A 26557-nucleotide genomic window follows, 5' to 3' on the forward strand; every position below is an offset into this window, starting at 1 on the left:
GTGTATGGTAAATGCCTTTTCCTAGGGGTCCATCTTCTTGGTCCTCAGACATATACACCGGAACAATGTTGGATTTAGGTTGTGGAATTAACAAAGCTTTAAGCCCATTGCTGGGCACTGTCTTCTAAGAAGGAAAAGCATATAGTAGTCCCCAATGCTCTTTCTTGTAACAGCATGTCCCCTATAGTTCTCATCCTTAAGACTGCCTCTACTAGAACTATTTCTATTTTCAACCTGTGCCATACCCTCTAGAGTGACACACAATATTTGTTACCTGACAAAGGACCTAAAATGTCTCAGGCCTCACTTCAGAGGGCTTACTTGGAGTTCAGTTTCTAGGCCACAGTTGTTCTGGCAGTCTCTAGTCACTAGACCTCCAGACCTCCTGTCTATACTCCAGCCATCTCCCTTCAGATTAGCTGGAAGCACAGGAGGCCAAGAGGAGGCTTTATGCAATCTGCATCAGCAAGTGGCTAGCAGGCTGTCAGTTTGCTTAACTTTCAGAGAGTGATACTTTGCTGATGGCTCTGGCTTACGAAAACATGTCAGTTTTGGGTGGGAGCTGTTGTACCAGAGTCTTTGGTGATTCAGTGAGAAGCTCTGCCCAACCAGGGGACTTCAGTGAGCTTTACACTGTAGTTTTCCTGGGAGTTGCCTTAGTCTTACTCCTGATTTCATTTGAAAAAACCTCCCCAGATAGTTATGGGACCATCTCCTCGGTACTACTGATGTTCTCTTTCCTAGCTAGATACACAGCATGCCTTCACACCACAAAAACTGGAGAAGCAATGAAGGCCATACAAACGCAGCATGCCTCCTTGCCAATCTTTAAGAGGAGATATCAAAAAGAGATAGTAGAAGCTAGACAGATCTGGGAGGGCAGACTGCAAGGTGGTAAATATTCTTCTCAGCCTGATCAGTACAATTACGTGTTGGCCTCTGTTGAGGACAGTATTTCTCTCAGTATCTGTTCAGATTACAGTTCTAGTGTTCCCTTCGTAGTGAGAAAACTGAAGGACACATAGAGTAGGGCCTTGACTTGTGACACATACAGGTTCTCAGTCCAGAACACCAGGTTCAAATTGCTATCTAACCCCACCTTCTACCCTGCAAACCACAAAATTGTAATTCCCATCTTCATCTCTCTTCCTGTTAAACTATTTTCTATCCTTTGTCCCCTTGAGCCTGGGATCAAAGGAAGGGTCCTTTCCTGAGCTCTTCACCCCTACCCTATATATCTCTGTTTCTCCATTGAGGGACAGAATGGTTCAAGGCCTCACCATGAGGAAGGAGTATCCGATCCAGAGGCTGTGCCAGCCCAGAGGGCACTGTGGGACAATGATGTCCTGACTGTGTACAGCAATGGCTTGTGAGGGTGCCTCACATACAGAGCAGCGGCTGATATACTGGGGAATCTGGGTCTGGCCCACAGGCATCATGGGAATGGGGGCAGTAGTGGAGAGCCAGTAAGATTTATCATTGCGTCTGGCATAGTGGCACACTTCATTGATGTTGCAGTATATGAAGGGCATGGTGCTGAATCGGGGCAGGCAGGAGCCAGCAAATCCTGGGAAGAGAAGATGGACAAGAATCAGCTAAGTGCTGGCTAAAGGGCAGAGGCACAAGGCCTGGAGTAGCCAAAGATGTGAATTTCCTTCTAAATGCTTGCTCGGAGAGTACAGCGCTCTTACAGTCCTATGACTTTGGTAGGTGCTGGAGTCTGAGGATCAAATTGTATCATAAAGTTACCAGGGGAGTTGAATAATGATGAGAATCTTTTGATAAAGTGAATAATTACTCCCTAATTAATCTGCTTTGTAAAACCTACATTTAGTAGACAGAATTCACATCTAAGAGGTAGCACACCTGCTGCTAATGCAATTAATCCTTGGGCAATCATCAATGCCCTGTAGGTCATGTTACTATTGTTATTACTAATCACTAATACTTAATGGAGGCTTAAATATATTGTACATTGGGTGATTCATGAATTCCTTACAGCACTCTATGTGACAGATAGTAGAAATAGCTTAGTCCCATTGAGGGAGGATGAAAGCTTGGAGAGGTTGAATAATTTACCCAGGGCCTGTGGCTTTGAAGCAGTAGGACCAGCATTTGAATCAAAATCCTTTTGACCCCAGAGCTGTGGCCTATTTCATAACCATGAGTCGAAAGGGCTGTGAGAAGAAAAGTGGTCAGTTCTCAATCCTTGTAGGGTCAGGGAGCAAGGACTAGCTGTACTTACCCAGATCCTGGTTATGGGCTTTCTCCTGCCCCTCCACGAAGAGCAAGCTGTAACCCACCCAGAGCCGGCTCATCCCAGTGGGGCATAGTGGCACCTGTTCTGACTGACTGTGTTTTACTAGTGTGTAGCCCACTCTCACACCGTGCCCAGGCATCCCAGGCTGCCCAATGGGGCCCTGATTTCCCGGAGCTCCTGAGAAGAAAAGGACATAAAAGTCAGCATGCTGCAGATGGTAATAACACTACCCACTCATTGATCCTAAACATTTGTAAGGCGCATCATATGCGTGTGTTCAAACACTTGATCCTGATACCCCCTGTTCTACAGTTGAGGAAAATGAGGTTCTGAGCTGCCACAGCTAGAAGCTAATGGAGTTACAACTCCAAGTCATGTGTGTGCCCAGCTAAATATTTCCCATTTTAAAAGAGTACACTATCCATTCCCCTTCTTCAGCCTCCCGGCCTTCGGTTCTAAGAGTAAATGGAGTGGAATCCTTCTCATCCCCACCCTTGGCGTCTCTCACAGGACATAACTAGCTGCTGAATCAGAAGCATTATAAGTAACGTTAGCATTAGAAGGGCAAAGTTGCATCTGCCTCTCTTGTCCATGGTGGATATGACCACTGTACTTCAATATTTTACTACTGAGCTTTAGAAGGATTCTATACCAAGGACAAGTAATTTGTTGTATTCTTTCATCCATGTCAGGACAGGACAGAAAGCCATGGGAAGCAAAGGCAGAAGATCAAGAGTTTGAAGCCAACTTGGCTTACATAGTGACTTTGAGGGCAAACTGGGCTTGCAGCAAGATACTGGGATAGATAGATAGGTAGGTAGGTAGGTAGATAGATAGATAGATAGATAGATAGATAGATAGATAGATAGGTAGGTAGGTAGGTAGATAGATAGATAGATAGATAGATAGATAGATAGATAGATAGATAGATAGCTGGAGGAGAGCCCAGACAAGGAGGAGAAGTCTGTTGCCTTACTGAAGTATGAAGGACTTCTCATCATAGGCTGGAGCCTGTGCAGTGTGAAGAGAAGAACAATGTGATGGTTTGAATAAGAAAGACTGTGATAAGCTCATATAGCTAAATGCTTAATATGATGGTTTGTATGTGCTCGGCTCAGGGTGTGGTGCTATTAGAAGGTGTGGCCCTGTTGGGTATGAGCTTTAAGACCCTCATCCTAGCTGCCTGGAAACCAGTATTATGCTAGGAGCCTTCAGATGATGATGTAGTACTCTCGGCTCCTCCTGCACCATGCCTGCCTGGATGCCTCCATGCTCTTGCCTAGACAATGTTGGAGTGAACCTCTGAACCTGTAAGCCAGTCCCAATTAAATGTTGTCCTTACAGGAGTTGCCGTGGTCATGGTGTCTGTTCACAGCAGGAAAACCCTAACTAAGACACTTAGTCACCAGGAATGTCACTATTTGAGAAGGATTAGGAAGTATGGCCTTGTTGGAGGAAGTGTCACTGGGGATAGGCTTGGAGGTTTCAAAAGCTCACGCCCAACTTAGGGTCTCTCTCTCTCTCTCTCTCTCTCTGTGTGTGTGTGTGTGTGTGTGTGTGTGTGTTTGTGTGTATGTGTGTATGTGTGTATGTGTGTCTGTATATCTGTCTTCCTATGGATCAGGAAGTATCTCTCTCAGCTACTGCTCCAGTGCCTACCTGTCTACTGCCATGTTCCATTCAGGATGATAATGGACTAAACCTCTGTAACTACAAGAAAGCCCCCAATTAAATAATTTCTTTTATTCAGAGTTGCCTTTGTCATGGTGTCTCTTCACAGGAATAGAACAGTGAGAAAGACATAAGATTGTGCCAGAAGTGGGGTCTTGCCCTGATGTTACTTCTTTTATTTCATTTAGCAGCAGGATTAAAAAAATTTTTTTTTTATCTTCTTGAGCACTAGAATTGGCTCCAACAAAACATTTACTGGTACTCCTTTTCTCGTCAAACTGTAAATTTTGTTTTTTTCCCCTTGCTTCCCCTGCTCCTTTTCATTGTGGATCTGTATAAGCGCTATCAAACCCACACAGCACAGTCAGTACTAGGCTATCTTGAAATTTCCTCTGCGAACCTCATTAATCCAAAACTCTTCAGTTTAGTTTCAGGCAGATTTTTATGGGAAGGGCAAAAAGCAGCCACAGTCTTTGCCAAATATCACAAGAATGGTATCTAGCCTACTTACTAATATTATTTCCCCCTGGAACTTCTTCAGCCAGGCCCCTAAAGTTCAAATTGCCCTTAATACTATCTTCCCTGTTCCTGTTATTATGGCTCATTACACCCTACTTAATGTATCCAATCACTTTTCTAGTCCAAAGTCCCAAAGTCTTCTATATTCCTTCAACAAAGGCATGATCATGCCTGTCACAGCAATACTCCAATCCTGGTATGCTTTCTTTCATAAGAGTTGCCTTGGTCATGGTGTCTCTTCATAGTAATAGAACATAAAGAGAGACAAGAACTCAGCCTGTGAGCGACCTCATAGTGGCAAATTTACCACATGGTTGACTAAGTGTCCAAGTTTTGTTAACCTGACCTTCAAATCCTGGAGGTCCTTGTAGTCCAGGGAGACCAGGATCACCAAGGATTCCAGATGGGCCTGGAAGCCCACTGGGGCCATCCTTACCAGGGATGCCAGGTAGGCCTTTGGAACCTGTAAGAGAGAAAATGCACAAGGCAGAGGAGCACTCAATATGGAAGTCTCATGTGAAGTCACAGGGAGAATAACAACTTACTCCTATTGGGGCAAAGCTAAGACTTGGAAACCACATTTCCTGTCCAGAGTCTTTTGCTTTCTCCACTACCCTGTGTTCTCCTTTGTCACTCACGTCTTCTCTAGCTCCAAACACTCTTTAGAAATGGCAAGCTGTCTAGGGGAGAGATTCACATGTTCTCTGAAGACAAGTATAACCACTGCCCCACTGGCTTTCTAGCTTTTTCCTTCCCTGGCAAAGAGTTTGGGAGCTTCGGGAAGTAGCTTGGGAAATGTTTGATGAAGGCACTTTCTCAGACCTGTGTCAAGCCAGTAGCTTCAGTCTCTCAACCAAGGCCTTTCAGCTTCCCAGTGAGTACCTGTTCTCTGGTGCCATTCTTACCTTGCAGACCCACAGAGCCTTGAGACCCAGGGTCTCCTATGAGGCCTGGGATACCATCAATGCCTGGCAGACCCAAAGGTCCTGGAGGAACCTGCATAGCTTCAGCAATTGGTGTGTGTCCTGGAGCTCCCTGTGGGCCGGAAAAGCCTGAAGACAGGTAGTGAAACAGCACCTGTCAGGCTGGAGGAGTAACAAAGGCAGCCTTCTCTCTGCCTGGCAGTCGCCAACTATTTTCTTTCTTTTTGTGCTCACAATCCCCACTTGAGGCCTCCAGTATAGAATACACAACCCTTGATAGAACCTCCTTTCCCATCTTCTTCTTAGTGCCTGTAGGCAAGGCAGGGAGCAAGTCATACTTATTGTGGCTCCCCATATCCCAGTATAGAATTCACTAGGTGGAAAGCAGTTAGGAAATCTCTACTGCAACTCTAGCAAGCTGAGCTTTGGGTCAGGGATGAAGCAGTTATAACTTACACACTGGTCAGAATGCACTACCAAAGATACTGTAGCGATCGATGTATTCAACTTCAGAGGTGCAGTTGGCATCCCAGTCTAAGAGACCCACCCAAGTCAGCCACTTTACAAATAGAATAGCTTGTTCACTAATTCATTAATAAAGTAATTCTTGGGTCCTTACTATCTGCCAAGATTCTGGGAGATGAGAAACAAGAGCAGTGATAGACCTTTATAGAGCCTAAGGCCTAGTGATGAAGATGAACAAAGCACCATTTGGCAAATACCGTTAACCCCATTGTTCAAATCTTATAAGAAGGACTGGGGAGGAAATAAGTGCTGTAGTGACAATGAGAGGGAGCAGGGAGTGGTTTGGGTAAAGGGGTCTGCTTCAGAGCTACCAGTGGCTTCTTATAACCAATGACAGTTACACTGAAACTATTCAAACATCAGACGTATCAGGGGGAGCTAGACATTTAAAGATTGAAGGGCAAGCAAGCATCAGAAAACATATACAGTACTGACAGGAAGGTAAACTAGTGCAGGCATCAATATTAGGACTCCTTAGAAAACTCTAAAACTAGAATTTCCATATGATCCAGCTGTACCATTCCCAGTAGGACTCCAAGCCAGCATACACATTTATGTTTATCCCTGTAGTATTCACAATAACCAAGGTTTGGGAACAACCTAAATGTCCATTAACAGATGAATGGACAAAGGAAATAGGACACATATACATGAAGGAACTTTCTTCAGTCAGGATGAAAAGTGAAGCACGCCATGTACAAGCAAATGGATACAATTGGAGAACATCATATCTGACATAAAAACAGAGGAGGGGCTAATTAGGGGAAAGGGAACTAGTAGGAAGGGGAGGAGGGCAGAAAGGATAATTGGGACAATATTTCAGATGTCAATGGACAGTAAAAGGGACATGAGCTGGCATGAGATAAAGAGGGAGGGGTCACACAGGATTTTGTGGGCCATGGTTCCTGTCTATGCCATGAATAGAATGGTTTGCTTTTTACCGGCGACTATATGGGACAAATAATTGTTGTTGGGGGAGGAAGGGTGCTACATGAGAACTGCTGATGGCTTAGACCTCAAGGGAGCAGCAGAACTGATAGAAAGTGAGCAGATACAAGGCATGCTAGGAGAAGGAGCCCTCTGGGGTGGCTGATAGACTGAATAGTTGACATTTGGCTCGAGGATAGAAAGAATTTTGTTTCTTTTTTGAACTTAGAAAGTGAGCTTAGTGGTCTAGGTGCAATGCAGAAGTAATACAGAGGGAGGTCAGGTACCAATGGTAGGGACCTTCAGTTCTGGCAGTAGATTGGCATGGTGGTATCTCCAAAGGAGGGAAACTACCTCCTGGGCTTGGGAGCATGATACCCTACTTGGTTTTGTGGTGTGGTAGACAACATGGCTTCCGAAAAACCTCAACTTCATGCTGTACCCCTTCCCTCTGAGGCTCAGGCTTGGCCCTGCACTCACCTCTTGGCCCCGCCTTCCCCTTCATCCCAGGAAATCCTGGGTCTCCTGGTTGCCCGATCTTGCCAGGAGTCCCCATGAGGCCAGGTTCCCCTCTCATGCCTGGTAAGGGCCAAAGGAAAACATGTGAGGTGTTGGCATGATGGTGACAGAGGGGGACCAGTCAGAAAAAGCACCATCGAGAGCCTCTTCAGGGCGACTGGACTGTGCAGTGGTGACTGATGGGTCTTGAAGCTGGTGGAACAGACTTACCCTTTAGCCCTAGCTCTCCAGAGAGGCCAGAGAAACCTGGAAGTCCTTGGTTTCCCTTGAACCCTTGAAGGCCTGGAATCCCAGGGAAGCCAGAGTCTCCAGGATCGCCTTGATCTGAGGATGGCCCAGGGGGACCTGGAGGACCTGGAGGGCCTGGGCGGCCTAGGGATAAGATGGGAGAAGTAAGGAAGTGCAAAGAGATAGGAAGCTGCTGAAGGCCTAGGGAGTCAGGTAGCCAAAGCCCACTCCTAGTACAGGTCCCTGAAGCGCACATGTCCAGACTTTGCAAAACACTTCAGCAAAAATACAGTCAGTTCCAGTCTCTCAAATCTTGATGAGAGGGAATACATTGAGGCCAAGCAGATCCATGTATTTCCAGCAATAGGGAAAGAGCTGCGTTATATACAGCATGTCTGCCCACATTAAAGTAAGGTGGCCAGATGTGTTTGGGGTTTCTTATTTTTACCTCGTTCTCCATCTAGGCCTGGCCGCCCAGGGTCACCAGGCTGTCCTGCTATGACTGAGGGCAAGGAGATGCCTGGGGCTCCAGGGGTACCAGCAGGACCTTGAAGACCTGGGGAACCTGCAAAGAATAAATAAAATGGGGCTCGGTGGGCTTCCCACGTCCTGGAAATGGCCAAGTGCATTCAGAAAAATGGAAGCCATGAAATAGCTGCAAGACCAGAAGACACCAGTAGAGGGCTGTCTTCCATTCATCCGAACTTCCAGCAAGCTGACAACAGTAAACCAGGCTCAGCTTCTTCGTTTCCAGCTGGAGCTTCATTTTCCTGAGACGGAGCTGTGGAAATTTCTAGCTCCCCAATTTCACCGGGGATGGAAATCTTTTAGGCTGTTTTTCCTCCAGATCAGAAAGAAAGCTTGGCTGAGCAGCTGGAATTTAAGTTTTCAAAGTGTTGTTAGTATACACACTGGTTCATCAAACTTTCCTAACTGCCAGTTCTGGCTGATGCTGCTCCAAAGTTATGTATGACTGAGACCAGATCATCCAGAACGGAGACAGCAAAAAGATTATGGATGCTCATGTGTGCCCTAAGATTCCCTGCTCTCTTCTGGCACATCTAGGCAAACAACAGCAGCGACAACAACAACAACAACCAGTCTTTTGTAGGTGACTTAGTGGAATTACTGCTTAGTCGCCTGTTGAACATATCTCATTATACTAGATACCTGTCACCCTTTGGCCAAAGTATATAGTTATGTTCCTTGCTTAGGTTTCCATATTACTTTACATGTTTTTCGTTAGTGGAACCAATTCTACTATATGTTATAAAAACAAAAACTTACACCAAACGACGAGATATTTATTTAATGTATGCTAAAAACATGTATGATAAGAAGGGGAAACATCAAAACTATCTATACACAGGTGAAAGTTCCTGCTGTATGCTAAGTATGGAACAAATGTGTTAACTGGCATATTCTGATGGAGAGTCCAATAAGAAAGTTCAGTGGCTTTTGGGATAGCATTGGAAATGTAAATGAGGAAAATACCTAATAAAAATATTTAAAAAAAGAAAAAAGAAAGTTCAGTGGAATCTGCCTGATAAAAACCCATTGGTTGAGATTCCTTTTTGTGTGTGAGAGGAAAAATCCAAAAATATTGTTACCCAATTTTCCTTGTTATATCGATCTTTTAAAAGCTGGGACAACCTTGTAAATGTGTCAAAAGATGGTAGATTAGCCAAAGCAGGTGTTTAAAAGTAGTTCATTGATATTTTGAATCACAAGGGAAACTAGAGATGAAAACGTTGATTTTGAGAAAACACTCTTGTTAACTTTAGGGAAAAACAAACACACACAAAAAAGCTACATGTGTTGTCCGCTGTGTCGTGACGAGTTTCTGAAGTACTTTTCTTTTTCATTGAGGTAAGGAACTGAAAGAAAGATATGTTTTGCACGCTTTCCCCCCTGAAACAGAGGCTTATATGTGTATATGTGCATATAGAAGATGTATGTATTTATATCACCTAGAATTATGCAAAACCAACAAGCGAAATACCATATAACACCATATAATGGAGCTGCTCACAGAATCATAGAGTCCTCCATGTCAATTTTTAAAAGACACACATGCTCTTTATCTGATTCTTGACTTTATAAATAAATATACTAAACTAAAATAGTGCCAAAAGCTCATGTCTTTAAAAACTTATCACTATTGTGTGTGTGTGTGTGTGTGTGTATGCCACAGTGCATGAGTGGAGTCCAGATAGTCACTCTGTGGAGTTGGGTCTCTCCATCACCCTTTACTTTGGTTCCAGAAGTGGAACTCAGGTTGTCAGGCTTATAATTTAGGTATCTTTATCCACTGAGCCATATTGTGAGTCCTTGCTTGTATGTTTTTTTTTTTTATTAAAACTAAAATGTTCTAAATAAGGAGCTGCAAATGACAAATAACCATTTTGCTAGCTCCTTCCAATGCCAAACCCTGAGAAACTTTAAATACATAAATGTAGGCTCTAAAGATTTAATGCAAGTATGAAAACAACAATATAATTGCAAATCATTTAGTGAAAGGTATTGTGAGCACAGGGAACGGAGTGTTCTCAGGCTCAGTCTGTTTTACTTCCACTACCAAATCACAGATCGTTTCCTCTGGTGGGCACAATACATGCTGTATTCTTTTTTAAACAAATTGCTTCAGTAAAGAATAATCTAAGTATGATGAACACATCTGTACTTCATTGTCCCACTAAAGAAAAACGAAGATGGCATTATCTTGGTAATTATGTGTGTAGTCTCCATAGATTCCACTCCCTCCTCTCAGAGAACCATTTCCAAATTCTATGTTCACTTCTTTCCTTCTTGTCATAATTTCTTCATGAATATTGGCATCCCTAGACAGTATGTTGGTTGTTTTGCTTATTTTGAACATCTAATGAGAGAACCACACCAAGAGTATTCCCTTGTGACTTGCTGCCCCTCATAATTATGTTTCTATAATATATCCATCTTGATGTGTGCTGTTTACTATAATTGTAATTATAATTTTATGTCAGCTAAAGTAAGTGAATAATTTGATAACCAGAAATTCACAGTCAAGATTTACAAACAGAAGGAGAAATGCCATATGCTTCCATCTGGTTCCCTCTTCTCTGTGTCCTGGGAAAGAAGCCACAGTTGCTTTGCAGGCTCAGACCGTCCTTTGAGCCTTCTCTAGATTCCCCAAAAGAACACGTTTGCCCAGACCAAAGGAAGGATTAAACACAGAAACAACAGATGCCTCAAATCAAATTGCAGCAGGAAATGAATGAATGTATGACCCTGGTTCCTGGGACACACACACGATGAGACCTCAGGCTCCAAATATACTGCAGTTACTACTTCCCAACTGGCATGTAATAGCATGGTGCCCAGTGTTTCTGGGGCATCTGCTGGGCACTGAGATATGCTCAGCAAACTCATATTACCTTACTATTCACAGAGTCCTCAGAAATATCTGTGAGACAGTTCTGTTATATCCATTTTACAGAAAGAAAAAAAAAACCTAAGTCCAATTGGCATTGAGAGACAGGTGTGTAAGTTCATTGCTTGGGGACATACAGCTCAATGAGAGGGAGAACTGGAATATGCTTTAGTCCTGACTGACTGCAGTCATGTTTTGCTTTATATATAGTGGGAGACAGGTGAGTCTCCAGAACACTGCCAAGGAAGCTGAAGAATGGTTTCATGATTTTAGAGAGTTCTAGAATGGGACACCCAGGAAAACTTCAAGCAGTGTGGGAAGCTGAGGTCAGGGTGGACTTTGGTTAATGAAAACACAACCTATCCTGGTTGAGTGTAGCCTGTAGGCTTGGCCTCAGGAGATCCATGTTCTCTCGGTCTTGGGTTTCTTCTGCCAGGTGGAGTCTAGCATCCTCATGGATCACGAAGGAAATTGGACCTAAGATCTTACTAAATGGAATAACTCTGCTCCTTAGAAGCATTCATCTTGGCTTTGCCCAAGTCTGAAAAAGTGGTCCAGAGCTGAATTGGAAAGAGCCAGGGGGAACTAACTGAAGGCTAGGAGGGCACTTGGTAGGACTATTCATCATCATTTTCTTCACAGTCATTGTTAAGGGTTCTTAGATAAGCACAAGTCTACCCTACGAACCATTTGGCTCCAAAACAATCCCAAACTCTGATCCACTGCCAAGGCCTCAATCAGTTTCTGCAAGTCCTGATTTGGGCTTACTTACCTTGGTCACCTTTTTGTCCCTTTGAACCTTGTTTCCCTGGATCTCCGATGACAATTCCTGGCACTCCCCTTTCCCCTTTGGGACCAGGCAGGCCAGCCGGCCCAGGAACACCAGTGATACTGGCTCCTAGGAAGAAATGCAGAGGGAGGAGACAGAGCTCAGAGGGAGACAGTCCTTAGGCCTAGTTGACTTCCCTGTGGTCTAGAAGAAGAGCTCATTCCTACAGAAAGGTGAAACATCCTCTTTCCTTCTCCAACTGAAGACAAGTGAGGAGATCTAACTCCCAGGATATGGGGTGTACTACAGTCAAGAACACATGGCCAACTCCTCCCAGTTCTGGAAGAGCTTTATGCCCTTAACCTTGACCTTGACCTTCAGGGCCTTTCTTACCTGGAGTGCCATGGGTGCCCTTGGTGCCTGGAAGTCCATTCAGTCCATGTAAACCAGGAGCTCCAGGGAATCCTAAGGAGAGAAAACATCAGAAATGGCTCTAACTTTATTGAGACATTACTTGATGTTCTCTAGAAGAATAGCCAATTTCTAACATACACCCTGCAACCTTGGGTTCTCATATTCTTATAAAGGCTACTGTAGCTTTTAGAGTAAGATGGCAGTTAATTAGCTGATAAGGCTTGGATCTGAAATATCTACCAAAAGACCAAATATTGAAGGTTTATTCTCTAGATCCTTTAGGAAGTTATTCAATTACAATGATCCTGACTTTAGAAATGTATTAATTCAAGTTTGACTTAAAATATTAGTGAGTTCTTGAGTGGTAGAACTTACAAAGTGGGGTGCAATTGGAGGAAGTAGTTAATTGGGTCCATGTCTTGAAAGGGGGTATTGTTTTTTCTGGTATTGCATTTTACTGCTTCTTGATCGCAAGGCAGTGAGCAGCTCAGCTCTACAATACACTATCATGATACCATTCCTGACCACAGGTCCAGACACAATGAAGCCAAGGGATGACTGTGGACTAAAACCTCTAAAATCACAAGACCAAATAAATATGACTTCCTGCTTTTCTTGGTTTTTGCTGTTGATGATGTTGCTTGCTTGTTTGTTTGTTTGAGATAGAGTCTCGTGAATCCCGGGATACCTATAACTCTCAACGTAGGTGAGTGTGACCTTGAACTTTTCATCTTCCTGCATCTACATCCAGAGTGCAGAGATTACAGATGTGTCATCACTCTTGCTTTATGTAGTGCTAGGAAGTGAACATGGGGGGGACTTGTATATGCTGGACAAGCACTCTACCAATTGAACCACAACCTTGCTCCCCCCACCTACAGTAGGTATTTTTAATAGAATGTAGGAGTAGCAATGCCAGGCCCTTGAGTTGTCTTCTCCCCGAAACTGGTTCTACCATTAAAGCAGAGAAAGACAACATATGCCAGAGTAATAACTTTCTGCTATGGCTTCATATCATAGTTACATTTCTCATTTCCATGATCAGATACTTTATAAACAGCTTAAAAAAGGAAAGTCTTATTTTGGCTTGTAGTTTGAGGGGACTATCTATCGTATCAAGGAAAATGTGGCAGCAGCAGCTTGAGGAGGCAGGGGGTTATGTTGCATCCATAATCATGAAGCAGATGGCATTGAATGATGGTTCTCAGACCACTTTCTCCTATTGTATTCAGTCTCTGACCACTACCAATTGAATGGCCAAAGTTAAGGTGGTTCTACCTAACTCAACCCAATCTAGGTAATTCCTCACGGGCATATCCAAAGGCTAACCTAATCCGTATTTTCCCTTAAAAGGTATCCCCAAAGCTTGTCTAGATCTGATCAAGTTGACGATATTAACCATCACACTTGGCTGTGGTTTTAATGTGGTCCCCAAAGTTCCCATTTTGATGATATTATGAGGTGGTGGGATCTTTAACAAGAGAGGCTTAGTGAAAGTTACTTTGGTCACTGGGATTTTCCACAGAGAAGGAATAAGGTAATAAGGTAATTCTCGTGGACCCTGAGCTCTCAAAATTATGAATTGCTACAGAAGAGTATGACTCACCCTACCCCTCACATTGGCTTTCTGTTGAGTTGTGATTTCCTCCTCCTCCTCCTCCTCCTCCTCCTTCTTTTTCTTCTCTCTCTCTCTCTCTCTCTCTCTCTCTCTCTCTCTCTCTCTCTCTCTCTCTCTGTCTGTCATAATATGCCATGATGCCATCACCCATGAGGTGGGGTGGGGTGACATAGATGGCATCCCCGTGAGGTGATATTGTTAGGGGCTATTCCTCCATAAAGCCAGCGCCGTAGCTGTTTGGAATTAGAGCCTCAAAAATTATAAGATAAATTTATTTTCTTTCTAAGTAATCAACCACAGGGATTTCATTTTAGTAATGGGCAACTAATGTTTTTCTTGTTAATTCTTTTCTTCATGGATCTGACATTCTTCTTCATCTTTGTTGTTGTTGTTTTGAGACACAGTTTCTCTGTATAGCCATGGCTGTCCTGGAACTCATTCTGTAGACCAGGCTGGCCTCAAACTCAGAAATCCACCTGCCTCTACCTCCCAAGTTTTGGGATTAAAGGCATGGGTCACCACTGCTAGGCGTATGACATTCTTCTATTCTGATTTATAATTCTCCTTTTTACTTCTCTGGCTTTTCAATTAATATTTGATACTCATTTAATTTTATGTGTATGAGAATTTTTTCTACAAGTATATCTGTGTACTATACAAGTGCCTGGTGCCTTAGAAGAAGGAACTGGATCACCTAGAACTGGAGTTATAGATTGTTATGAGTCACCATGTGGGTGCTAGGAATCCAACTCAGATCCTCTGCAAAGAAAAAGTGCTCTTAACCCCTGAGCCATCTCTCTAGCTCATTCTACACCCATCTTTTTAATTAATCCTCATATAACACCCCATTTTACCTGGCTTAGGCCTAGCTGCTACATTCTAAGATTGAGGAGTTGCCCCCTGTTATTGGGGGAAAGACACTTCACCCACTCCTTGCTAGCAAACACACATACCTTTAGGTCCTATTAAGCCTGAGGGTCCAGGGCGGCCAATTGACCCCAGATGGCCAGAGGAACCTGGGAGGCCTGGGTCTCCATTCATACCTGAAATCCCTTGAAGTCCTAAGTGTGAAACCAAGGTGGACATTTAGAATACAGTATGGCTTGAAGTGAATCCTAACTTCTTCAAAATAAAGTTTTCAAGTAGCATGGTACCTGGGGAGCCAGGGAAGCCAGGATCTCCAGTAATTCCAACTTTTCCACCATCACCTTTGTTTCCTGGGTAACCTCTATCACCAACTAGTCCATCTTTTCCTTTGACACCTAGAAGATCAATCAATTGCTGAATGATTAATCTCTATTTCTGGAATTGCACTCCTCCATGGGAAAACATAAGTTGGAAGGTAAAAACATTTTGAGATGTTGAGGGAACTTGATTCAGTGAAGAAACTCGGGAAAAGATTTATGGCAGTTGTTTTCATATTTGGAAAGTGTTACCCATCTGAGAAGTGAGTAGACAGTTTCTGGCTTCCTTCTAGAATCAAAAATGATGGGCTGAAATATTTTGCAGTAAACATTAGAGGAAAATAGGTAAATGAAGTTTGAGGTAGTTGGTAGACCATGCCAAAGGTACGTATCAGTGGTGTAAATCAGTTTGCTTTCGAAAACTATAGGTATCCACTGGATGGAAGCTAAAGAACTTGGGAATGATCTCCAAAAGTCACTCCAGTCTTCAGTTCTGAAGCATTTGTGAGGTATGGACAAAAATGTACTAGCCCTACCTTTAAAACCTAATTCTCCAGGCTGTCCCTTGGGTCCTGGGCTTCCAGAAATGCCAAGTGTTTGGCCTTGATCTCCTGCAGGTATGAAAAATATTATTTTTCAAATGGTCAGAAGAAACAATTATTCATTTTTTTCACCCAGTCTTTTCAATATATTTTCCCCCTCGATTCAGATTCAAAACAGTCAGAGGGGCTTCTTGACAAAAGCATCCACTGGGTAAAAGGACCCGGGATGCTAACAAGCTACTAGAATGAGATGATTTATACACAGCACCCCTGTACTGGAAACATGGTCCAGCACATGTGAGAAGATGGTAAGTGAGCCCTGAAATACTACCAGAATGGAATGGTGATTCATTTAAACAAGAGAATTGGTCCTGCCTATGGGGCTGTGCTCATCAGGGGAAGAGGTGTTTCGAGGTGAAGTTCTATGTTGCTGTTTCGGTGTATCAAAATACGAAGCGAATGGAATGTTGATTTGTTTGTTTGTTTGTTTATTGTCCATGAAAGCCCGGGGAAGAGATTTTGGCATGTGACACTGTTGTTTGCAATGTCTTTGAAGAACAAGGAGTGAAGAGTGTGTTTAGCCAAACGGGAAATACAAACAAAATTCATTTTCTCCCTTAACACAGCTCCCACTACTCCTGAGTTGTGGATTGGTAGAACATCACCTTGGTCTAGGCAAACACATCAGAAGACAAAATGTTCCTTACCTTTTAAACCTGGGATACCAGTTGCTCCCAGGAGGCCAGAAGTCCCAGTGAGCCCCTGTGAACCCTTGAAAGCAATATGGAAACCATTATTTCTGCCTAGAGCTCAGAGATGCTCTTGCTCCTCCTCCTCCTCTCCCCCAATCCCTAGCCATTGCCTAGGAGATGCTGGTTATACACTGTGTTAGGCAGGACAGGAGGTATATTCTAGACATGGGCAGGTGCTGAGCCACATACACGCTTAGAGTTTTCAGGGGGAATATCCCATCTTGATGAGTCAAATGTATGGCTGCATTAATTATTAAGTCACAGGAATCATAGAACATGACCCCTGAGCAAGGCACTCAATCTGCTCTGCAGGTTTTCTGGCCATAGCTCTAGAGTCATCTCACACAATCATTGCTTCAGCCAGGAGTGAAGGCACATACATGCTGATTATCTCAGCAGTCAGGAGACAAAGGCAGAAACTTCATGTTACCTATTGAGACTCTGTCAAAACTGGGAAAACAAAACAATCGAAACAGCAGCAGTCTTGTTTTACTAAGCTGTGCCAGAACTCTGCTGCAGGCGCCACAAAGAACATGAGGTCGCCCTGCTACCAGGTAACAGGCTGTAAACACGCAGGTGCTAGTCTGCATTTGGATGGATAGATCTTTATTTACAGTTATTGGCAGGTTTCTGACACACTCTGAATCTGGGGAGTGTTCATGTCAGCTGCTTTCGGCTGTTTTCAGGGTGCCTTGTATGAGTTGAGGTATTTGGAGATGTACCCAGTAAAAATGTGCTTCAAGTAATGCTTTGAACAGGAGGCCGAGTAATGGGCTGGGTCACTGTGTTCTTTGGACCACTACCCAGGGTGCCCCCTACTATTTTTCTGCTTGTTTTCTGGCCTGGCTTCATGTAGCACACTGCTGTAGACACAGATGTTCCTAATGTGAGTCTCTGCTTATGCTGGGACTCCCACCTCCCCAAACCTATTCCCACTTTATTTCTATCCCTCCTTTGTGAGTTGCCAGGACCTTAAATCTAGAATGATTTCTTCAGCTAATGTTTCAACCATGTAAGTCTAGTCTCTCTATCAGATTGACTGATGCTTTTGAAAGACAAGAATTTGCCTGTAGGGACTACAGGTATTCTGGGCCCAGTGATCAGACTCCTTTTTATATAGAACATGCAATGTGTCTGACCACAATGTTCTTTGCATGTCTCATCTCACTTAACCTTCACTACTGTCCAAAAAAGTTTGGATATTAGTCTACTTTAAAAAACAAAAAGAATAGGAAGAAAACAATAAGGCTCAGTGATGTTAATTAAGCAAGGTACACAAGATCACAGAGCAGATGAGTAATGGAGGTGTCTGACATTCAAATTCAAGTCCATCTGTGTCAAACCTACTCTAGTTTACTCTGCCTTTTAAGATTTATGTTCTAAAATTTTCATTTGCACGTGAGTGTGAAGTGGAAACTTCTGGTTTCGTTGAAAAACCAGTTACGTCAAATGATGTCTTACTGGGGCACACAGCTGAAAGGATGTTTTGCTGAAGCAGACATGGGTGAAAGGATGTTTTTGCTATAGCAAGCACGTGAAAGGATGGATGATGTTTAGAAGGAATATAATAAATCTGACCCCACAGACAGTGGGAGCTCGAACCTTCCTTCGATTTGCTCCACTTCACTATTCTTCGCTAAGGATATGCACGTATTGGTTCACTTTAGGTTCCATTGCTGAGCTCCACTTGGGGTGACATCACAGAGAGAAGCTCCCCAAAGGACTTCTCATGAGGATCCTATGGCTTCTTGCCACTTCCATGGTGGACTCAGGCTGGTTGGTGAGCCTTGCAGTTTCTTCTGGATTGAACTGCCCTTGCTGATTTTTGTGTGGTATCTGCTGAGTGAACTGGTCTGCAGCTGCTGATTTATGAGTGGTGACTGCCGAATGAACTGGACTGCCACTGCTCATTTATGTTGGTGTTTTGCTAGAGGACTGGATTGCTGATACACTGACAATGAAGATCGGACTCACCCCCAAGGAACTATTTCTTAACAGGTCTACTTATCCATGTCCTGATAACTTTTCTTTTCTGCTACCTCTGGTGGGTAGCGAGCTCAAGGAGAGGTTGAATCCTTATTAAAGTAGGTTGAGAGAAATTTATGTCTACATGTATGTGAGAAAGAGTAAGAGTGAGAGAGAAAGGTAAAAGGAAAGGAAGAGGGAGAAGAAGGAGGGAGTGAGAGCGGGAGGGAGGAGGGGGGAGAGCATCACATGTGCATGTGCTCATGGCCTAAGAATGCTTTGGATCGCCTGGAGCTGTAGGTTGTTGTAAGTGCTAAGAACCAAACTCAAGTCCTCTGGTAGAGCAGCAAGCACTTTTAACCACTGAGCTATCTCTATAGCCCCTATCCTGCCTTTTAAAAGACCAGATAATCTAGACTTGATTCTTTGCTACTTGTCCCCTGTGGTACTTCAAGTACCTTCCTATTAAACTATCAAGAAATCTCTGAATGCTAGGCTGAAAGATATAGCTCAGTGATAGAGTGAAGTGGAAACTTCTGGTTTCTTTGAAAAGTCAGTTATGTCAAATGATATTTGCTGGGGCACACAGGTGAAAGGGCGTGTGGTATTTAGAAGGAATATAACCCAACAGACAGTGGACAATGCTGGATGATATTGGTACGCCTTGCCATTCATTGTTTATTGGTCATCATTTGTCATGACTCCACAGAGAGAAAAGCACCCAAAAACTTCTGGTGGTGTTCTGGCAGCTTCTTGCCACTTCTGTGGACTCATGGCTGATTGGCAGAGTGAAGTGGAAGTTTCTGAATATGTCAGCTAATACAGACTCACGTGGTATTTTTCTGAGGCAAGACCCATTGGAGGTTTGGAGGGAGTATAAATAGGACTCAAGGAACAGTGAGGGTGGGCTTGCACAACTAACTTTCCAGTGCTTTGTTGTCTTTTGTCTTCTTCTTTGCGGATCTTCCCCTTCCTTAAGAGAGGCACTGCAGAGAACTGCTGGTTCTGATCACTCCTGCTGACTCCTGCTGATTTGGTGGTAGCCTGGCGGTTTCTTCTACATTGTGCCAGTACTGCTGATTCCTGTTTGCTATCCTGACACTACTGAACTAGACTGCTAGTATCCTGACAATTGGAGATTGAAATTGCCCCAAGGAACTTCTTCTCAATAGCATACAGCAGAGTCTTGCAGCTTTTCCTGGCTCTACCTGCTGTTTCTGAATTGTGAATGGTGTTTGAGAGTGGATGGAGCTGCCGCTGCTGATTTGTGTGAACTGAGCTGCTGATATCCTGACAACACAGATTGGATTTGCTCCAAAAAACAATTTGAAAACAGGTTCACTTCTCCCATATCCTAATAACTTTTCTTTTCCACAACCTCTGGTGGGTGATGGGCTAGAAGGGAGGGTAAAACATTTAAGAACCCCTATTAAAAGTAAGTTTTGAAAAATCTAAGCCTACAATAGAGTGAGTACTTGCCTAGAATGTTTCAGGCTATATATTTAATCCTAAGTAAAAACAAAAACCCTACACTTATTTCTTATTGGGTGTGGTGGTGCATACCTCTCTCTAATCCTGTAATTTGCAAAGGTTAGGCAGGAGTATTATGAGGTCAAGGTTTCCCTTGATAACATAGCAAGACCTTGCCTTAACAACCTTCTCCACGGTCTGTACAGTTTTACAATATGTCCAGCTTAATGTGGGCTGTGGGGTGCTGGCCATGGGGTGCAAATTAAGACTTAAACGGCTATTTTTAAGTCCCAGAAATCTCACTGAAGAAGTGAGATTCTCTGAAGATCCAACTAGGAGCACTTTGATATGAGCAGTGAAAAGTGCCAACCTAGCAGGAGCCCAGCAACTCATGATGAGATGGTGCCTTTAAGAGCAGGCAGAGATGTGTTGGAGACTGCAGGAAGTAGGCAGGAAGCTTTGCCACGTGGGATCAATAAGGGGAACAAAGACATAAAGGAGGGAATACTGAGGTAGGAAGCTGTGTCATATACACATGGAGAGCAAGCACTTTGAGGTTATCTTGAGGACAGGGGTTGGGCATGGGGACGTGGGACATGTGCCCATGCTTTAAAGGTTCAGTTATGGTAAAAAAACAAGAATCTGTATAAACTTACGCTTTTCCCTGGCATTCCTGGGAAACCTGCAATCCCAAGAGACCCCTTCAGGCCAGGTAATCCCCTTCTTCCCATAGATCCAGGAGAACCTGGCCTCCCATTGAGCCCTTTGATGGTATTGGTTTGTCCAGTAGCTCCAGGTGGACCTGGTAACCCTGGGATGCCAGGCTCTCCTTTGTCACCTGGGAAAGAAGCAAAATCTATTAGAAAAAGGCTAGGCAAGAAAAGACCTATTTGTCTAGGTGCAGGTGCTCAAAATCATAGTCCAGATGTGCTCTTAGCTAAGGCAGAGGCTGGCTTGGGGGTAGTGGTGGTGGAAAGTGGTTCCATTGGTATCATCTCAGCTCTAGTATTGGGCAATCAGTATCTATGCCTTGCTACCTACCAGGCTATTTCAGGGGTACCAGACTATGGGCCAAAACCTTCAGTTCTACAATAGTATGAGTCAGTCTCAACGAGCAAGGGAAATTTAGGAAGAAGAAAGACAGCCTCCTTGAACCTCATTGTTGTTCCCATACTGCTGTTCCTGGGTCTGAGCTTTGCTTTTCTTGGGAAGGAAACCAATGATGGCTATAAACAAATCCTTGCATGAGAATCACTCCCAAATATCCCCTGCCTCAGCACCTCTGGGCCCAGGAAATCCATCCGATCCAGCAGAACCTCGAGAGCCTTTTTCTCCTTTGAACCAAAGGTTTAGCATTGGAGGTCTTGGACTAGATATGCCAACTGGCCCTGGATCCCCTCTGTCTCCTGAAGGAAGGCAGATCAGACAGTCATCAGGAGAGTGACAGTTTACACACAAAGTCACAGTTTATGCACAAAGTTACACACAAATATGACCTTTCGTATTGTTTCTTCCCACACACACCGAGTTTCGAGACCTTTTTGTCCTCTTTCACACCCCAGCCTCTAACTTTGCATTTCTGAGTCTGCTCTCTCCTTCTCCAGACCCAAAGTCACCAATAACTTTAGGCCCTACTCTAAATTCTCTTTCAAGGAAAGAGTATATTGTGGAGGGCTCCATTTTAATTTGAGTAAGTGTTCCCCAAAGATTTGGTTGGTAAAGACTTGATTCTCAGGCACTGACTTCATTGGGAGATGAGGGGCCTTTTATGTGTGGAGCTCAGTGGGAAAAAGGCAAGTTATTGAATGTATCTTCTTGGTTTTGTTTTCCCAGCTGCCATGAAGGAAGCTCTGTCCCATGATACACTGGGCCACCACCCGTTCAAAATCAACAAGGTCAACTGATCACCAATGGACTCCTCTGAAACCAAGAACTAATATATATAACTAATATATATATATAATATAACTCTTTTCCTTCTTAAAAACTATTTATGCTATGATTTTCTTTTGCGGTTGTCACATAGTCCATATCATGTACTGTTGACTCTAAAGTGAGTAGCCTTTTGGTCTCAAAGGACTTAATTTGGAAGTCCAAAGTTTTGCCTAATATGTGGCATTCATCAGATGAATGACCAAGTTGACAAGCAAAATGCATATTGAAAAACAAAGTGGTTGTCTTGAAATCTCTCTCTCTTTATCTCTCTCTGTCTCTCTCTCTGTCTCTCTCTGTCTCTCTCTCTGTCTCTCTCTCTCTCTCTCTCTCTCTCTCTCTCTCTGTGTGTGTGTGTATGTGTCTCTGTTTGTCTCTCTGCCTCTGTCTCCCCATACCCCCTTACCTTTTTCTCCGGAAGTACCAGTCTGTCCAGGTTGTCCCACCTTTCCAAATGACCCAGAAAATCCCTTTAATCCATCAGCTCCAGGAAGACCAGGAAGACCAGGTAACCCAGGAAATCCTACTGGTCCAGAGGACCCCTTTTCACCTGTTGAAAAGTAAGACTTTCTTTCATTATCATTTCCATTGTATATACAAGTAAAGAAAAGGAAGCACAGAAAGGTTGAATTGCTTGTACAATGTTACAGAGCTAAGATGGTGAAGAGGAAGGAATTGAACATAGGTTTCTCTAACTCCAAAGTCTGAGTCTTTACCAAGCATGTTAGTTATTACCTATTCTAGGATTCCTCCAAACAGCCACATAGCACTGAACACCAGACAGAAATGAAGACGTGGGCACTTCTGCTTGAATTCATTAAGTTCAGAATGCGTGTAGGGGCACAGAAAAGAAACACCTAGTTGTAGTTGGGGAAGAGATGAGTGTGTGATCTTGCCTCTTTGTACTAACCAGCTGTGTGTGCTGCTCTGAGACTAGCCATTTTTTCACCTATTTGAAACACAGATGCCATACACCTAACCACTGCTGTGTCAGTCACGGGAAGTGAGAGTTGTCAGGCTCCTTGGTATGTGTCAGACTGAGTGATCTATGTGTAGCTGGCCTTTTCTGTTGATCAGCCCATTGTTCCACACAGCAAGCAGGTTGAGTGATTCATGTTAGGTGACAGGTTTCCTTTAGTATTAGCCTTGCCCCCCCCAAACCCCTGCCTACCTTCTATTCCTGGGCAGAGAAGAGGGGAGGAGGCAAGTTGGGCAGTTGTGGCACACTCCCTTTGGGTAAACCCTGACTACTTTACTGGTCTTCCTAATTATTTCACTTACCCTTTTGGCCTTCGATGCCCGGCAACCCAGTGACGCCTGACAAACCTGGGCTCCCCAGGAAGCCAGGTGACCCTTGAGGACCAGGAAGGCCTTTTATCCCAGGTAGACCTCTTTTTCCAGTTGATCCAGGCTGACCTATGTCTCCTCTTTGACCTTTCTTTCCAGGGTGCCCTGAATGGTTATAGAAGAGGACACAGGTCAGCTTAGTCAGGCTCTGGTCAGGTTTGGGCCACTGTTTATTTCTAGAGGTTCTCTTTGGCTGGCTAGGAGGGGTTTGTCCACGGTCCTTTAACACTACCTAAAAAGAGATGCCAAGAAGCCTGGTGCTGAGTTGGTCAGAGCATTAGTACCTACCACCCAGAGCACCTCCCTAAATGCTCATCACTTCCAGCATGGCACAGTGGTGGGTAGGAAAAGCAAGTACCTTGTAATTATAACTTCTTCCTTTATGAATGTGGTTCACAGAGGAGCCTCTAAATGGAGCTCTGGGAAGCCAGGGTGGCAAGTGGGCTCTAGTTTCCCTGGGACTTCAACCCTGAATCAAGTTCCAATGGTTGTTTCCTGAGCCAATTCATGAAATAGAGGTTAAATCTGAACTGTTGTTCTGGCTTTCCAGGGAGTCTTGCATCTAGGGTTGCCCTTTTAATCCCTCAAACAAGCAGTTAAATCAGCCAGTTCTTTGGCATTAGGTTTGAAAGACCCCCTAGTGCCAAGTATTGTAGAAACCCCCAAGGCCCATTTGGTCTCTTAGGTATTCTGAGTCTTCTTTCACCAGGGCTTGAAGTTGGTCAATGGGATTAACCTCCTGAGCTGCTGCCGAAGTTGAATGTCCAGGTACAAAGCAAGGAAATGAAAAATCCAAAGGCTTACATCACTGAGGACAGAAGTATTTGGGTTCCCAAGGACCTCAATGAATGGCTGACTTAGCTTTCCATGAAATGAAAAGCATCAAGTAGCTGTGAGCCGCAGGAATCTAATAGGAAGCAATGAGGATAAGTCTGCAACAGGAGAAGGGAATGCAGTGGGAACAAACCTTATAGCAGCGGTTCAGGGATCTCTGGCCTTGTAAGCAAGGTTTGTTATAGCAGACAATCACACAATTCCCCATGGGGAGTCTTAGTCAGTGAGCTTGTGGGCTGTTGTTGTTGTTGTTTTTAACCTTCACCTCAGCAACTTATATGAAGGCCCCAGAAACAGGATAGAGGAAATAAAAGGGATATTAACAGCTCTGCAAATAACCCAGCTTCAGTCACTTGGTCAGTGATGCAGTCTAGGTGTCAGAGTAAGGATGATGGTATAAACAAACAAACAAACAAACAAACAAACAAAAAGGTGAACTGCAAATGTTAGGCTGAAACCAGTGGGTGTCAGTCCTCATTGCTTAGTGAAAGCCACTATTTGCCTATGGACCCTCAGAGGCATTTTCTCCTGACAGGCAGGCTACTGGTGGGGGAGGGAAGAGGTCACAATCAGCTCCAGTTTCTCTGTAGCTCAAAGCAGGCTTAACATAGCCACAGCGAGGGTTTAACACCATTCAACACAGGGTGATTTCTTTAATAGAAAAAGGCCAGCAGCAGGCCAAAAACACCAAAAGGATGTAGGAGGCCCTGGAAAAGGGAGGTGACAGAGATTTGTTGTCATGGATCAGAAGTTAAACAGTAGCAATGTGTTCTGGTCTGGCCCAGCCAGGATGATCTGGGATTTGAAACTAGAGAGATTAGGAAAGTCAAATATCCTAGGTGCTGAGCATATCATACTGCCACTCTTAGTCCCCGGGGTGCCTTTGTCTAAGTAAGGCCCTGCCAAGTCAGGATTCTTCCTTCAATGGATTTACCTGAGATGCCTGGAAGGCCTGGTGCTCCTGGGAATCCAGATGTGCCCTTGATGCCAAATGGGTCAGTAGACCCTGAGGGTCCTGGCTGTCCTGGTGGTCCTGATGTTCCAGGGTTGCCCCGCTCACCCTTGGGGCCTAGCATACCAGGTTTCCCATTCAAACCTAAGAAAAAGGAGGTGGCAGATGTTTATAGTCTGGTTAACAGGGAGGTGCTGGGTCATCAAACCATCTTCCAATAGAAGGGCTTGGTCCAGGATTCACCTCAGATGACATTGTCTTCTCTCAACAACAGCATTATAAGAAATGTGACTATTGGTTATAGCTATTCTTGGAATTTCTACAAAAGGAAAATGGACTGCAACCACATAAGGAAATTCCTCCCGCCCCCCAAAGAGACACAGAATAGAATGCCATTTTTGCTCCCTAATTAACCATACCAGATCCAGACATGCATTTTACACACATATCCATGCAAAGACAGCAGTTACTAGAATGCTGTCTGTATAATGCTAAGTAAGGGGTCAAGTAGAGTGAGTCACCCTTGGGTCCTGGAAGGCCAGAGTCTCCAGGAAATCCTTTGTCCCCTGGCAATCCCTGTAGGCCTTGCTCCCCCGAAGCACCATTTTCAGCACCAAATATGTCACCAGCAGCTCCCTTGAAACCTGGTAACCCTGGACTGCCAGCTTTCCCAGGGTAGCCATCTTTTCCAGGAAGCCCAGGAAACCCAGGTAATCCCTTCTCCCCACGAACTCCAGGAAACCCTAAATGTAAAGAGGCAAAAATTAAAAAGAACATGGATGCTTAGAACCAAGCTATCTCGGTAGACATCTGAGACCGATTTCTCTAATACAAAGCCCATATATTAATCATGATTAGTGATCTTCACTCCATGGAGGGCTTGTACAGAAGTAGGGACTACACCACACGAGTGGAAGGAGGCTCTAGTTTGGTGAGACTAGGAATAGGTACAGCTCAGCAGCTTTCTTTTCTGTTCCTGGGGCTCAATGGTTGCTAAGAACACAGTCACACCAAGTCTTTTGGCCAAAGCTCAGTATCTCCTACAGTTTTAAACCTTTTGCTGCCATGGCCTTCCTCTTCTTGAGTGGGCAGAAGAGAGTAGAAAGAAATGAAGCAATGATACATCCAGATAAGACTCAAACACTACTAGGGCAATGGTGGTTCAGAACACACAGATTACTGGCTCTCTCCTAAAGTCTCTGCTCACTAGCTATTGTGAACAGGTGGAGAATTTGTATGTCTATCAGGTTCCCAGGTGATGTAGGTGCTGAGCCAGGGAATGCAGCTGGAGGACCAGTGGTACACTGCAGTCCTGTGGAGCTCAGGTTGGAACAACTCTGGCAAGGAAAAGAAATGGGTAGCATTTTTTGGACTGTTGTGAACTTCCTTCTTTGGCCTCTAAGAAGTTTATCTAGGATATTATCACTGGAGTGGTAAGCAGACAACTGCAGCCTCCTGGCTTTGTCACTAGTGGCTTTGTAAAGTATCAGTTTCCTTATCTGAGACTTAAGGGATTGCTTCCATTGGTTTCTTGCCACGGTCTGTTCTTTGCTCTATGGCATTTTTGCTTGGAAGTAAATTCAAACCATCTCGGCTAATCCAGGGAGCAGACCTAGCTTACAGTCCTCGATGGAGAATGAAAACAGTCCAAACATAACACAGGAGGAAGTTGATGACCCTTTTCCTTACCTGGCAATCCTGGGAGATGCATTAACCCTGGACTCCCAGGCCCTCCTTTGCTTCCGTGAGTGCCAGGCTTGCCTGGAATTCCAGGGAGGCCCCGAGCTCCCTTAGAGC

General features: G+C 44.1%; 1 protein-coding gene and 1 long non-coding RNA gene across 4 annotated transcripts in view; one reads left to right on the forward strand and one right to left on the reverse strand.

The window, feature by feature from the left end:
• The window catches only part of Col4a6 (collagen, type IV, alpha 6), a 308693-nt gene that overhangs the window by 1911 nt on the left and 280225 nt on the right, over positions 1-26557 (reverse strand). For 2 of the 3 annotated variants that reach the window (NM_053185.2, XM_011247883.3), the window contains 20 exons: positions 26450-26557; positions 25282-25503; positions 24743-24904; positions 22909-23079; positions 22034-22177; positions 20976-21101; positions 20352-20533; positions 16216-16279; positions 15503-15577; positions 14937-15044; positions 14736-14843; positions 12144-12215; positions 11754-11879; positions 8021-8137; positions 7555-7716; positions 7306-7404; positions 5356-5502; positions 4797-4913; positions 2246-2437; positions 1281-1567 (listed from right to left, as the gene is read on the reverse strand). In NM_053185.2, coding sequence (NP_444415.2) covers positions 1281-1567; positions 2246-2437; positions 4797-4913; positions 5356-5502; positions 7306-7404; positions 7555-7716; positions 8021-8137; positions 11754-11879; positions 12144-12215; positions 14736-14843; positions 14937-15044; positions 15503-15577; positions 16216-16279; positions 20352-20533; positions 20976-21101; positions 22034-22177; positions 22909-23079; positions 24743-24904; positions 25282-25503; positions 26450-26557 — 2789 coding nt within the window. Of the gene's footprint in view, positions 1-1280; positions 1568-2079; positions 2438-4796; positions 4914-5355; positions 5503-7305; positions 7405-7554; positions 7717-8020; positions 8138-11753; positions 11880-12143; positions 12216-14735; positions 14844-14936; positions 15045-15502; positions 15578-16215; positions 16280-20351; positions 20534-20975; positions 21102-22033; positions 22178-22908; positions 23080-24742; positions 24905-25281; positions 25504-26449 lie in introns of all 3 variants that reach the window. The other variant, XR_003953035.1, reaches the window with a different exon arrangement.
• Positions 15567-21614, forward strand: Gm39539. Its single transcript, XR_878272.2, has 3 exons — positions 15567-15816; positions 17928-19561; positions 21529-21614. It is a non-coding gene; the product is annotated as a predicted gene, 39539 (long non-coding RNA).

The sequence above is a fragment of the Mus musculus genome, chromosome X, assembly GCF_000001635.26.
Source record: "Mus musculus strain C57BL/6J chromosome X, GRCm38.p6 C57BL/6J".
NCBI classification, from domain to species: Eukaryota; Metazoa; Chordata; class Mammalia; order Rodentia; family Muridae; genus Mus; species Mus musculus.